Below are 15,204 nucleotides of genomic sequence, written 5' to 3'. Positions count from 1 at the left end.
AATCACCACAGCTGCCTGGGGGAATGGAGACTTTCCAGTTGGAAAGAGTAAATGACATGGAGAAAGTCACCATGGGCACATAGCCATTTAACATCCTGATGTCTAATGTGTCTGCAGAAAACTTTCCTCCATTTCCTCCTTTCTTCAGAGGCTGATTTCAGTTTTAATTGGGTTGCAGTTGTGGTTTGCAGCAACCAAGACCCCTCTTCGGTGATGGGCAGCATTCAACACTCATTGCATAAACTCTTTAAGGCTGATGGAAAAAACCACACTATTTTATGGCAACCTTGTGGCAAAGAAAAAAATGTAGCACATCTATACTGAGCAAAAGTTACAAATGTCTCAGTCTCCAAAATTATCCAATTCTTTTCTTAAAACATTGAAAGTGGAGGAGTAATACTTCAAATGCGAAGCAGACTCACTAACTGTCCAAGGTGGGCTGTGGGAGCAGAGCTGTCTATTCTGAAAAAGACTTGGGATATAAGAGTTTAATGAGAAGGAGAGTGAAAATTAATTTCATATATGGGAACAAAAGAGATGAGTTTGTGTAAGGTTAAATGAACTATTAAATAATAATAATATTTATATAATATATTAATAAATAATATTAATTTTAATAACAAAGGACAAAATGTCATTCCACTCTCAAGATTGTGCCTGTATGTATAAGTACACTAAATTCTAGACACTGGAGGAATGACATTAATTGCAATATGACTATTGCTAAGTACTGAAGTGTTGCTACTTTTCTATTTGAAACAGGTCTGATTATTGATGCTTTTGGTGAATTAAGAGACCAGCAAGAACAAGTGAGAGAGGACATGGAGGTAGGAAGCACATTACATTTTTCATTGCTCTTGTTCACCCAGATTGTCACCAATTAGTGTTTTTGAGTTAAAATTAATCTATAACCACAACTTTTGCTTTCAGACCAAATGCTTTATTTGTGGAATCGGCAATGACTACTTTGACACAACTCCACACGGCTTTGAAACACATACTTTGCAAGAACATAACTTGGCAAACTACCTGTAAGTACATTTTACAATTGGAATTATGATAAAGAGACCTTTCAGATGTAGTGTCATTTAGGTGCACACATTGCTGAAAATCCCAAGCCAGAAATCTAGAAAACTGAGGAACATTTCCTCTCCTTTGGGGTCTCCCCTCCTCTATTCCATACTGATTGTTACTTTTAAGGTGCTCACCTTGCACATGAAGTACCTTAGTAGAATAAGACCAGAAGGCACATCAGCTCCTTATTCTGCTGGGAGGAAAGCCAGATATGGGGAAGGATAGGGAACACTTTAATTAAGTTGCTTTAGTTTGGAAGTTTTGGTTGTGACTTCTGGTGGCTTAGTAATACTGATGAGACCAGAGAAAACCGGCTTCATTTTAGAAAAAAAAGAAAACCCAAACCAAAACAAAGCAAATAAAGGCACTTGTAGAAAGCTCTTCAAAGGTAAGCTCCAAAGAATAGTTAACTCCATTCCTATAGTTCTTCAGTGGCAGTGGAGCGTTTTGAAACCTTGAAGCACTCAGGAGCTGCACATGTATCAACTCCCTGTATCCCTGTTTGATAGACTGTATCAAACTCCCAAGAGAGTGCTCTTCCACTTTCATTAGTAAATGAGGACATTAGTATTTCATTAGTAAGACAATATTAAAAAAGTTATTCTTGTTGCATTAGTTATTCATACAACAAAGATAATTAATTATACAAGAATTGCACCGGTAGAATGAAAGGAGAAGCTGGTGAAATCTTATAGCAGTCTGGCTTTGGAATACTGCATCTGAACTTCTAGTTTTACTAGTCTGTAACATCCAAGCTTTTCTTACTGTATCAAACTGGTTAGTTATTACATGGGAACCTCTAATTCACCGTAAATTAAAAATGGCCATTTTCTTCATAATAGAATATATAGTGAACATCTTTTTATCAGATTTCCCTTTAATTAGACAACTGTTAAAATCAGTGTACTTTCCTTCCTTCACAATGAAAGCACATAGCCTCATTCCAAATTCCCTGCACCAAAACTGACCAATCATGACTAGTTACCTCTAAACAGACCACAGTTGACTCTCTACAGTCTTCCTAATGAGTTGAAGCTCTCAACATTTGACTGAGCTCAGGTGTTGGGGAAGGACAGGCTCAGCCTATGAGCCGTACAGCAGCAGTGCTCAGAGCTCCTGGTGCAGCTCACTATTTACCACACTTCTCACGCAGTAGCCATGGTAACCTCTTCCAAGGTGACTTGTTGGAGCATATGTGCTCAGAATTTGGCATATGTCTAAGTCAGGTATTGCTCCTCACACTGAAACGAAGGAAATGCTAAATTGCATTTTTCTGCTTCTACAGATTTTTTATCTGCTAGCACTTTCACAGGAGACATGCTTCAGGACAGAATTTGCTCCCTTAAATTAAGCACTTTAGATGCCTAGTAGAGTCATTGCTTTGCTGGTTGGCATTATCTTCCACACAAGCCCCAGACTAGAAAAGGTCAGGCAGAGAGATCATGTTTCCTCCATTAATACCCACTTCATGTGCTTGTTTCAGGTTCTTCTTAATGTATCTAATTAACAAGGATGAAACTGAACATACTGGCCAGGTGAGTAGAAAATAAAACTTAAGAAAAACCATTAAGCTTATCTTTCAACATGTTTATCTTCTCAAGCCTTGTAGCTGTGTACCAGCAGGTGGAACTGATGTACCACTGAGAAGTGTGGATGATGCCAATCTCCCCAAGAGGCTACTGCCAGTGAAAGAAAAGAAGGGTTAAAACAAAAGGGAGGGGGGAATGCTGCACTGCTTCACTGCAGAGAACTCTGTCAGAAGTCAGTTAGTAGTAATCTTACTGTCATCTTAGCTCTGAAAAGAAAATGCACCAGGTGTAGTTTATTGCCAAGAGGCTTAAGTAGTTAAGCTACTATATTGATAGTCAAAATCTAGGTATATGTGTAGATAGATAGGCATTTGGGTGACCATATATTAGCATTGTTAAGCCCTAAAGGTAAACAAATAAGAAAATAACTAGAACTTAATTATATCTTCTCTCTAATAAGAAGCTCTTAGGCAAATGCTACAGAACTACCTTTGTTTTCCATTCAAAGCAAAATACATTTGCTTATATACAAATTTGTCAACAGGTTTGCTCTGATATAAAGAGATTGATTAATTTATACTTTGATATTTTACTAATAGAGCTTAAATTTCAGTAGTACTGAATTAAGAGAGGTATAAAACTCTTATAAACATTGAGTTACAATATCTTGAGTTCCAGTGTCTATAAATTCTACTCCATGGTAGCAGGCACAATATGTGGTTATTGTTAAAAGTTCATCTACAGCACTAACTGCACAGTGACTGGTAAAATAAATACTCTTTCTCACTTTCAGGAATCATTTGTGTGGAAGATGTACCAAGAAAGATGTTGGGATTTTTTCCCGGCAGGGGACTGCTTCCGAAAACAGTATGAGGATCAGCTTGGCTAATATCACAAAAGAAATTATTTATTCATGAACTGCTAAGATCCAGTATACAAAAAAAAAAATCTGTTCTTTTCACGGCATAATTTCACAGCTTGTATTTGCTTTAAATGTCTTCAAAGTTCAAGACACACATAAAATTTGACACTATTTCAGAGGCTTTTTGTACCTACCACATATGAAACAGGTCTTTTGTTGGAATTTTAATTAGCAAAAACTATGCCAGATTAACTTAAGCCTTCCAGTTCAAACATGGCCTAAAATTATAACAACTTTTTAACTACATCATTAAGCTGGTGTTTGGCAGTACAGTTGAAAGGGCTAAAAGGCATCTTAATTGCACATCTGACATTGAAGAACTTGAACATCAGAGACTGTACCTCAGAAAAATAGTTCAACTAACTGCTGCCCAGTTTTTCCCCACAGTATTTGCTAGTGAATGTATCAAGATACAGTTTGAAAAGCTTTAAGCAGTTAAAAAGAAATCATTTTCAAACACTTTGTCAACCTTGAAACATTAAAGTGCCTTAAAACCTCTGTAGACATAGCTATGCAAACTTTTTGTTAGTGTTCTAGATGAACAGACCCATTAACTGTATTGCTTTTCTGTCTTTCTGTATCAAATTGCACTTAAAGTTTGTTTATATACTACTTTCAATAACAGCTTATTAGATGCTGCTGTTAAAAGACATACACTGTATGAAAATGAACCCAATTTAAATCTTAGGCCAAAATAAAACAATGCTCTGTGGTCACCTGCAAGTAGAAGTTGCTAGGATTATGCTTTTTTTTTCTTCTAATAAAAAGTGCCCACTGCAATAAAGTATTATAAACCAAATATAACTGTTGCTGTCTTGTTTCCCATTTTTCTACAACACAGAGTTTTTTGACAATGGTAACTAAACACACATATATTCATTGTTCATCCACAGCTTTATTTTAAGGACTACATAGAGCAAGTACAAGCTGAAATAACTGTTTTATTTCTGCATTGTAGTCTGCTTTTTTAGCAAAGAAAACACTATCACAACTTTTAGACCTTTCTAATATATCATTTGTCTCCAACAATTTTCAATCTTATCTAAATTCATTTTGGTTGCACAAAATTTTAAGTGCCAGCAAAGAAAAACAGGCATTTGGCAGACAGAAAAAGGAAATAACAAGGAGATAAAGAAAGATTCAAGTTTCAACATAATGTTTGCTATATTCAGTTATTCATATGAGGAAATTTGAGCTTCAGGCGATCATGCTGTCCAGCCAATCTTCAAGCTCTTCTTCAGTAACATCTTTGGATGTACTTTGCTGCTGCTGTGATGATGTGCTTTTCTCTTCAGGCATATCTACTTTTAAAGGCTCTAGAGAAGCAAAAACAAGAAGACTGAAAATCTGGAAAGCAAGCAATACTACCTCTGTCTTGTATAATTTTGCTTTCAATGCACAACTGACTGTATTTAAACACAATCTCTCCTTCCTGAAGAAAAGCAAGTCATATTCCAAAAATAGTTTCCATGCTAAACTTCATTTTGTAAAATCAATGCTAGTAAAGTTTGAAAGGAGAATTTAGAGAAGCCATCAGAAATAGTTGTCAATTCTTCTGTACACTACTAGCCCAGTGAACTAAAAGTTGATACAAATACTTTATCTTCCCTGCAATAAAACAGCAATACACTCACTAGAATAACACTTTTTTTTTAAATTTAAATTTTTGCTAAATCATAAGCCCAATGCTGTTTTGCAGAGGAATTTCACTTAATGTTTTAAGTGAACTGACAATGGTAAAACTTCAGGTTAGTGAGGAGTTAAAACTGAAAATGAACAAACGGGCCAGAACACAGCCCCAGATAAATGAAATGCAGTCTGACAGAAATTATGATAGCAGCACTGTTGACTTGCTAACCAAAAATTCAAAAACATCACCAAAACAGAGACCAGTGAAAATTAAATAAGGTCATGCTGGGGAGAAAGCTTACCATTTTCCTTACAATCCATTTTCAAATCTTTCTCAGTTGATATGCTGCAGGATAATGTACCCGACACAGGTCCATTTTCTGTATTAATGGGAGCCTCTAGATTCAGGAGACGATCTAGTTCTTCATCCAAATGGTCAGTGTCTTGATTTGATAGTGGATGGACTCTTTGGAATGATTCTCTTGCATTTGCCCTAGAGACATTTTTACTCCCAGGTTCTGATGGAGCAAGAGAATTACCAACAGGATGGGAGACCAGCCCGGTTTCACTCTGAGCCAGAGACTGCCGGAACAGCTGCTCTCTCTTGATCCCATCTTCAAAAATTTTAGATTTCATCTGTGGGATCTCTAGAGGTGTTGATGCCTATGAGTACAAGAAAGGACTTGAGTCCTTATAATTATTATCTATTATTACTATTCTGTCTAATTCAGATTATAATTCATACTTGCTACACTTGATAAGGTACAGGAAATTTGAGCAGAATCAAATTCAGGAGTAAAAACTAAAGTTATCTTGATACTTTTGCAATAGCAAATGCAAAATACAAACTCCTTTTATCTCTTATTATAGAATATGAGAATGTATGCTAACACTAGCACTGACAGAATCATAGAATGGTTTGGTTTGGAAGGGAACTTAAAAATTATCTATTCTAAACTGCCTGCCAATGGGCAGGGAACTTTCCACTAATCCAGATTGCTCAAAGCCTCATCCAACCTGGCATTCACTGAACACTTGCAGGGATAGATAGTCCACAGCTTCTCTAGGAAAGCTGTTCCAGTGCCTCACCACTCACAGTCAAGAACTTCTTGATAGCTAATCTAGAACAACCCACCATTAGCTTAAAGCTATTTCCTTTGTCCTATCTATACATGCCCATGTGAAAAGTCCCTCTCCAGCTCTGCTCTGTAGGTACTGGAAGGTGCTTAAGGTCTCTCTGGCACCTTCTGTTCTCCAGCCTGAAGAGCCCCAACTCTCAGTCTGTCTTCACAGGAGAGGTGCTCCAGCTCTCTGATCGACTTTGTGGCCTTCCTCCACACTTACTCCAAGAGGTCCATGTCTTTCTGTGCAGGGGACCCCAGAGCTGGATGCAACTCACCAGGTGGGATCTCACCAAGGCAGAGCAGAACAGAGCAGAGAGTGAGAATCACCTCTCCCGATCTGATGGTCAGGTTTCCTTTGAAACATGCCGCACATTGCTGAGTCATGTTGAGCTTTTCATTCACAAACATCCCCAAAGTCCTTCTCCCTAGGGCTAGTCTTAATCCTTCTGTAAGGGCCATACTTTTCCTTAGACAAATGGAGCCTTTTAAGAATTTTTTTTTATATTTAAGTCTCACTGGCTCTTCTTCTCTTACATTAGTATTTTCTTTTTCACAGTTTGAAGGAACACTTTACTAATATTGTTGCTATCCTGCCACTGGTGAATAAATGACACTTTCTTCACCTGTACAATTGACAGTTTTACCTCTAAGGATTGATTCATGGAGAAAAGCATGTTTGTTGATATTAGTGATGTAGAAGATTAAATCACAATTAGTATACTTAGCAGGAAGAATGTGAAAGCACTTAAAAATTTCGGTGCAAACTTTTAACAGCTGCTAACAAGAGAAGCAAACACAAAAACAGTGCAATCATTCCATGTCAAACATTCTGATACTCAACCTCTAATATACTGCACATCCAGAGATTTTGTTTAAGGCCAAATAGGCACACAAAATATGTCAATAGAGAGGTATCCTTCATTACATGCCACTTGACACACCTGTCTAAATGAATGCATTTACTTATATAATACAGTCTACTTCTGTTTGAAGACTAATCATTCTCACACACATTATTTCTCCTAAAATGGTTGCATTTTCTTGTGAAATTTCACAGCATTACCTGCACAAGGTCAGCAGCTATATTCAGCCTCAGATGTAGAGGCAATTCCTGAAGGGCCTGGACCAAAGACTGGCAGTCAACAGAAAGTGCAGAAAACTGAAACATAATTAAACATATAAGTAAAGTATACTTGGTGGTGAAAAAAAAATCCACAATAACCAACAAAACACAAAACCATTCACCAAATCAGTTATTACATTTTCCTATCACATACATTCAAGGAATTTAATGGAATGCACAAATTAATAGTTTAAAATACACTTTTATGAAGCAACTTGGCTAAATAATAACATAAAAACACCTAAAATGCATATAATCACTTAAGGTTAAAAAACAAGGTATAAATAGAATGCTCCTTAGACAGTATCTTTAAATTTCAAATAGGAAATAGTTCAGGAAGTTGACAATGGCACAAGAAGCTTTCCCAACTGAAACATCTTCTGAACTGTGAAGATTTCATGCAATGTGAAATGCCATTATTTAATGAGCTGCCACTACTTGCTAAGCAATCATCCCATGCAGCTCCTGTGCAGTTAAATTTACTGTCTCAAGAGAGGCCTCTTCATACTTCCCCATCTTTTCAAATGTTTTGATACTTCCAAAAGCAACAAAGTGTATAGTTACAAACACTTCTAAAATGACGCTGGAGAAAGATATGCTACTGCTGCTAAATGAGATTTTATGACTGTGACAGGTATTGAAGTTGCCATTTCTCTTGACCCTTTTTTAAAAAACAAAATCACACAAAATGGACCAGCGACATTTGTAGTTTCTACAGAACAGACCAGATTTCAGTAGTTTCAAAACAGATTTCAAGCTCAGAGTACAACATAATATTCTGAACATGTTCACCATGGATAAACTGGCAAAGATAAATCTGATATCCATCACGTATTTTAAAATCTGACAACAAAATGCTTAAGTTCAGTCTATGCTCTCTGTCTGTATTTTCATGGAAGTAGAAAAGTTGCTTCCAAATCTCACTTTAAGAGACAAAAATTTGTCCCTCTCAATATGATGTAGACTAGCACAGACATTTAGTAGTCCAAGTACTCATAAATTAGGAGAGTTTTGTGACATATCATCAGAGATTTGTCAAAGAAATTCGTACTGCTTCCAAAAGCCAGTCATCACCTTTTAACAGGCTCTTAACACCTGCACATGAAGCAAGAGCAAACATCAAAGACATAGTGTGTTCTGACAGTATATTTACAAAATTAAAATAAATTTTAAAAAGAAACAATGCAGTTGATTCAACGGTTTGTATTCAAATACAGGTTCTGGTATCCTTTAATGTGAATAAAAGGACTAAAAAAAAGTAACTGATGTAAGACTTATCTTCTGTACTGGGAACTTCATTTTACAATGGGTTAGTGATCACCATCAAAAATGATTGACTGGTGAAAGTAACCTCAGAAAGTCTTCAGCAAATAATTCTTATTGCCCAGCAATGAACTAGATGTGCAGAAAATACAGTTACTTTGATAGATATTAAGGATCAAATGTAGCTTCTGCACAGTTGCAAAAGACAAGGAAACTGTTTGAATCTTGAAACACAAAAAAATTCTAGAAAGTATAATTGAATAACAAATATTTAAGTGCATTTTGGAGGAGCTATGTATATTTGCAAAAATATTAACATGAATGAACATAGCAAATGAAGGTAAAAAAGTGGGGATAGGAAAGAGGAGGAAATGTTGAGGATAAAGGAAAAGGGGAATTTTGAGAAATAACATAATAGAAGAAGGAATTTGATATCTAAGTAGAGACTTCTCTAAAAGTGATGTTCTAATAAAAAGCAAAGGGACAAAAAGCAGTACTTAATAGATTATGAACACTTCATGGCACATAGCATTATTTGCTCAAAAGAATTGTGGAGGCATACTTTGTTGCTGGAATTACCATTTTTTATTGAAAAATCCAAATGACTAATAACTGTGCTTTTTCAATTGTAGACCATGATATGAATGAGACCATGATTTTTATTGCATTTTATCAATATGAAATGGAGCAAATGTAAACCTACTTTTTGTGAAAATGAAAGACAGTATTCTTAATAAATTGAAATTCTGTTATTGTTGATGTCACTGTAACATTTCCATTCCACATTTGAAACTGATGCTTTGCTATTGCTTCCTACAAAAGATGGAGAATGAGGAATATCTAATAATTCTGCAACTAGTTCTATGTCTTTTCTGCTTTACTCTGTTTCCTCATAACCAATATACTTCAGTATAAAATTCTTAATCCTGTACATAATGTGTAGACAGGCAAAAAACCTAGAAATAGGTGAGTTAAGAGGCAAAGGCCAGGAATTTGGCAAATGGTATCTAGGATAAAAATTGGACTTGGATCTCCCTTACAGGGAAAAGAAAGATGGGTCATAAAAAAACATGAGATACCAGGCGGAAGATCAGAGACAATGTGGAAAATTAGATAATGCTGTGAAACCATCTGGGACAGGATTCTGGATTAAAATAAGAAATCAAAGGAAGGGTAATGGTGACAATATGTAGCTTCAGTCTGCTCACAATGGCTTTAGCCATTAGGAATTAATTATTGTGTTCTAATCACCTAAATGCTATAATGAAAATCCTCTGAGGAAATCCTATGAAGAAATTAATATTTGGGATATTGACACCATCCTGCACACTAGGAATGGAAGAACCGATAAGAAAAAATAGTAACTGAAAGCCTGTGTTCCACTAAAGAAACAGGTGGTGGTTTAGACAAATGCTGTGTTTGGGTTCAGTTCCTCACTTTAATTTGACTTTGCAACTCTAAAGTATCTTTAAATACCACTTCCCAGGGAATAATTATTGTAGTATTTTAGAAAATAAATAGCAAATCTTTAAAATTTGAATACATGTGGATGTTACAAAAGACTCTCAAGCAGAGTTTCACAGCAATTTTAAGAAAAGCCTGGAAGACTTTTCATAATATATTTTGCAAAAATTTAGGTGACTTGGATGAGGAAGATAGCTGCAGAGATTGAGACACTTTAAGGCATCCTGATAGAGAAAACAGGAGACTTCTACTGCTACCCTCCTTTTTATTCAAGCACAAAGGATTCATATACAATAAATCTAGTTGGTGTCTTAATTATATAGGGCATGATGTTTCAACCAGAGGATATGGAGCTGTTATTTGAAGGAACTAGAACGCTTCGCAGTCCAACATATGAATATATTCCTACAGGTTTTGTTATAGTCATTCTATTAAACTCTTTTCTCTTGAATACAGCTGAAAAAGGAAGGCTGAATTCCTGTGTCAGTAAAGCAAAGAGACAGTCATATTTCTCTTCACTGGAGGCCTTTCTTATTCTCTCCTCCCAACATAACTTAAAACCAAGCCTGAGGCTTTGATTAGTCTTCACTAGAAGAAAAGGACAATGCCCAAGGACAAGAGCCTCCAGCATTAGAGAGAAGTCGATAAAAATATACAAAATAAAGAGTGCTATTATTGTATTAAGAGTTTGTTGCTGAAAGTACAACTGCCTAGATATTCAGTCCCAGGTGATTATCTATATAAAATCATTTAAATGATTATTCTGTTACCTGCTTTTGGCATATACTTTCTTTATCCCATTCTTTCTCATCAGCAAATCGAAACTGTGTAAAGGAATCTCCTAAGGAAAAGAAACAAAAAATATTTATATATATTTAAGAAAGAATAAAGATGTTTTTCTGAAGTTCCCAACCCCAAAGAAGTAAATTCAAGAAATAAATCTCACCTCTTCAAAAATTTTCAGTTAATATTAATGCTGCTTGTATTCACAATATTAAACTTATTTGTGCCAAACTTCTATAGGTCTTTTAATCACTTATTGCAAAACAGCACTAAAAAGGGCAACCAATACAAAACTGAATGATGAGATGTAGGTGCCATGCCAACATGCAAGATTTTCATTCAAATGTCCAATCTGGACAACATACTAGGAATACACACAGTATTCATGGCGTGAATGTCTTATGAACAGCTTTGAAAGTTTGTACATAGATTTTCCCTTACCAACATGGGAATATTTCTAAAAATGGATTATAAATATTCTTTTAAATCACTTTGTACAAGCCAAATAAAGATTTCCTGTTGTCTGGTAGCTATAGTCTCTCTGTTCCTACTACTCCCTCCTCCAGCACATCATCAGAAAAACACACTGAACCCCAAATTCCAATTCATATGCAAAAAGGACTGAATTAAAAAAAATCCTTCAATAGGACTAATTAAGTTAAATACATAATTACAGAATCTTCTGACCAATCACATTCCTTCAAGCCAGTAGAAACTTTTTCTTACTATCCTTTTGCCTGAAATACAGTATTTATGCAATAACAGTCCTATGCTGCGTTGCAGAAGACAGACCCACAAATTTATTTCCTGAAATAAACATACAAGAACTCCAGTAACTCAAAAAAATAAGTAAGGTCTGTGACAGAGGAAACATGAAAGATTAGGGTTGCAAGAGATGACTGAAAGGGGATCTCATCACTCTGTAGGCATCTGAAGGGAGGGTGTCAAGACACTCTCCTTGGTGGTGCAAGCAATAGGACAAGAGGCAATGGGCAGAAACTGATGCACAGGAAGTTACAGCAACGCATGAGGAACAGCTTCTCTCCTGTGAGCACTGGAACAGGCTGTCCAGGGAGATTGTCCAGAGAGTAGTGATATTCAAGAACCACTTGGACACAATGCTGTGCCATGTGCTCTGGGACCACTCTGCTTGAGCAGGGAGGTTGGGCCAGATGACCCACTGTGGTCCCTTCCAACCCATGACCCATTCTGTGATCATCTGTAAATCACTGTCATTTATTTCAGCAGCTGGCTGAGAAGCTAGAGCTCTCTCTAAAAAAGAATGAATGCCCTAGAGGAAGTTTTCAATGGCTTTACCAACAATTGATCATCTAGTTTTAATTCGGCTCCTACGTCCTAATTGCCATTCATACTTTTGATGATTCCTGAATCATGCCCTTAATCCTGCATACAAAATCTGAACATACAATCTGCCTTCCCCAAAATGGTTTCTTTTACATTGTCTGCTTCTCCCAAAATGTAGGAGAGTGCAACCTTCCAGCAGTTTCACTCAATAGTGCAAGCATCAGCTGACTTCTGTTATGCAAAAAAAAAAAAGGAATAAGCAGCAAAATGGCACAGGAACTGGCTATTTCTTTGCCAAATAATGAGAAACAACAGATCTAATCATCCTTCAGGTGGAATTAAAAATTTTTTTAATATCTAACATGCACTTCTAGTTCATTGCACTTCAAGTATTGTGATTGGGTATGCAAATATAGTCATATGCTAGCAACACTGAGTACCTGGCATGTCCACCATTATCGTTTTCAGTACCATTACAGCAAGAAAGTTACCTTCTCAGCTGAACATTTGTATAAATATTTAAGGCCATTACCATGTCCAGCTTGAATATGTATTTCTTTGTTTTCAATTGCTTTATCTAACATGGCTCAGCAGCATTGTGGGGATATAGAACCTTGCCTGGTCAGCTATGTTTAGTTTACATTCAGCATCGTCAGAGAGAACTGTTTTGAAAACAGCCCCTAGCAAACAGTACAAGTGCCAGTAATTAAAAATAAGCACTGAAATTAACAATTAGATATCTAATAATGTGGTTAACTTTACAGTTAATGTTCAGTTCATACAGTAAAAACATCAAGTTTCAAGCTTTTTCTAGGGATGCTCAGCAATGTGGAAAAATAAGACTCTATATCTTTATGCATCTATCTGCACATGCAAACACTTAACTTGAGCACTCACAGCTGTCTCACTACTGACTCACTACTCCCCCTTCATTGCTCAAGAGGAAATGCCTCTGTTTCAAAAAGAGTACTGTTAATACATAATAATTAATTCTGAAAACTAAAGAAATAAAAATATTAGTCTCCTGATTTTAAAATGGGTATGAAAATGTGCAAATTAATGTTTTAACAGATAATATTTTAAAGGCTCTATTTAGTTAAATTTGCAAAGAAGTCCTACCAAAACCAAAATGGTCCTCAAAGTCTTCCTTCCAATATACTTTCTTCCAATATTCCCAAGACTGCTCTAGTTATTGCTCACACTGCATCAAGGAGGACATAGGTTTCTCTACTCTTATAAAATAATAAAATTAAACTAAAGGATTAGCTAAATGCTTTTAGTATCAGAGAATGATCAGATGTAAACTAGCTAAATCGAACTACTTCATGTGGAAAATCCACTGGAGTCAAGAACTGGTTTATGACTGTCCACACTCACAGAGTTGGTTATCACAGATTCTCAGCTTGATATTGTATTGCTGAATTAAAGAGTATGACTGAAACTGCAGTTTAATTAGACTCTTTAAGTAGGCTAACAAAGCATGCCTTTCAAATGGAAAAGCATAACTACAATTCACAGTAGCATATTTAATGCAAATTATGTCAATGAGAATGTTAGTCTAACCAATTATCTTTTCACAAGTTCCTTTACCCTGAAAATAACCTTTTATTACAGGAATAGTAATCAAACCACTTGCAATAACTCTTGAGTTACTTTCAACATAAAAAACTCTTATTCTTGAGAATAATTTTTATGTTACCTACAAATATCATTTGGCCTTCAAATACAGAGTAGATGAAAATAATGCATTCAAGTAAAGCTTACACATGGTCTTTGGTAACAGTCATGATAAGCACATATTAAACAACACTGTTTATTGTTTAAAATGTGAAATTATTATGAAAATGGCAGAACTAAACCAACTATGCTTTCCTACCACTCAAGTATATCATAAAGCTACATCAATTTATTTAAATAAAAGGTATCTTTCAGCTTTTCATTATCCCAATCATCTTTTCCTACAAGTATTCACTGAATAGCAGAATCAAAACACATCCTACCTGTAATCTAAAATAAATATTTTCTCATTTTGAAATTTAAAGACTAAAAATAGAAAAGAATGGAAGAAGACCCATTTTCAGGAGGAAAAATTCTATTAGTGGAATGATTTTGTTAATTTAAAACCTCTCTCAATCACATAAAACATTACTGAAGACAGAAGAAAAATACTCTGTAGTCTTAGAGATTAAATTGGAGGATGAGAATAGCAAGGAATTAACATGATCCTTCTAAGATTGCCATGGCTGTAAAGAAGTGCTGCAAGTGCAAATATTATACTCTAAATCCACTTTTTAATCATAATCTCTCTTTTAGCCCTCTTTGGCTACTGAAAGGTGCTATAAGGTTTCCCCAGAGTCTTCTCTTTCCTCAGGCTGAAATCCCCCAACTCTTCCAGCTTATCTCCATAGAATACTGATAGCAAGGAGTCTGCACTGCAAGACATTTTAACCAGATTCAAAAAGAATAATATTCTACATTATTTCCCTGGCATAACTATGCAACACTACTAGTCACATTTTAAAATAAAAACATCTGACCAAACAGCAGGATTATCTGACCACAGCTAAATGATGTCTTCAAAATTTAAAATGTGTCACAGAGAAAGGAGTGAGAAGGATCTGTTGAAATCAATGCTGGTTCTGGAACAGAGTGTCTGTTCAGGAAGAACAGAACTAATTTAACGCATAAATGAACTGCAGCCTACTGAAATCAAAGACAGATACAAATTTTTTCAAATGAAAAGCAGGGTGAAGCCAACAAATACCAAAATACACAATGGTTCAAAAAGAAAAAATTCCAAAACCACACACAAAAAAATCTCCCAGGAAACAAATATTAATAAAAACTAAAGAAGAGGCTCACAAGAGTCAGGATCTGTGTGATCTAAGACGACTTCTTGAAGGAAGCAAAATATTATGCACATAAGCAGGATCTAGTTCATATAATTTACATGCACTTCCAAAAGCTCTCACTGACATCCCACTCCCT

General features: G+C 35.7%; 2 protein-coding genes across 2 annotated transcripts in view; one reads left to right on the top strand and one right to left on the bottom strand.

The window, feature by feature from the left end:
• RYR3 (ryanodine receptor 3) overlaps positions 1-4,329 on the top strand; it is a 190,089-nt gene extending 185,760 nt beyond the window's left edge. The window contains exons 101-104 of the mRNA XM_059474635.1: positions 763-827; positions 931-1,031; positions 2,558-2,609; positions 3,397-4,329. Of these exons, the coding sequence (XP_059330618.1) occupies positions 763-827; positions 931-1,031; positions 2,558-2,609; positions 3,397-3,492 (314 nt within the window). The 3' untranslated portion in view covers positions 3,493-4,329. The remainder of the gene's footprint in view (positions 1-762; positions 828-930; positions 1,032-2,557; positions 2,610-3,396) is intronic.
• AVEN (apoptosis and caspase activation inhibitor) overlaps positions 919-15,204 on the bottom strand; it is an 88,368-nt gene continuing 74,082 nt past the window's right edge. The window contains exons 3-6 of the mRNA XM_059474634.1: positions 10,899-10,969; positions 7,342-7,437; positions 5,457-5,817; positions 919-4,841 (exon numbers count right to left, since the gene is read on the bottom strand). Coding sequence (XP_059330617.1) covers positions 4,723-4,841; positions 5,457-5,817; positions 7,342-7,437; positions 10,899-10,969 — 647 coding nt within the window. The 3' untranslated portion in view covers positions 919-4,722. The remainder of the gene's footprint in view (positions 4,842-5,456; positions 5,818-7,341; positions 7,438-10,898; positions 10,970-15,204) is intronic.

This window comes from Ammospiza nelsoni, chromosome 6 (assembly GCF_027579445.1).
Source record: "Ammospiza nelsoni isolate bAmmNel1 chromosome 6, bAmmNel1.pri, whole genome shotgun sequence".
Classification (NCBI taxonomy): Eukaryota; Metazoa; Chordata; class Aves; order Passeriformes; family Passerellidae; genus Ammospiza; species Ammospiza nelsoni.
This window is presented reverse-complemented; position numbering and strand designations above follow the sequence as displayed.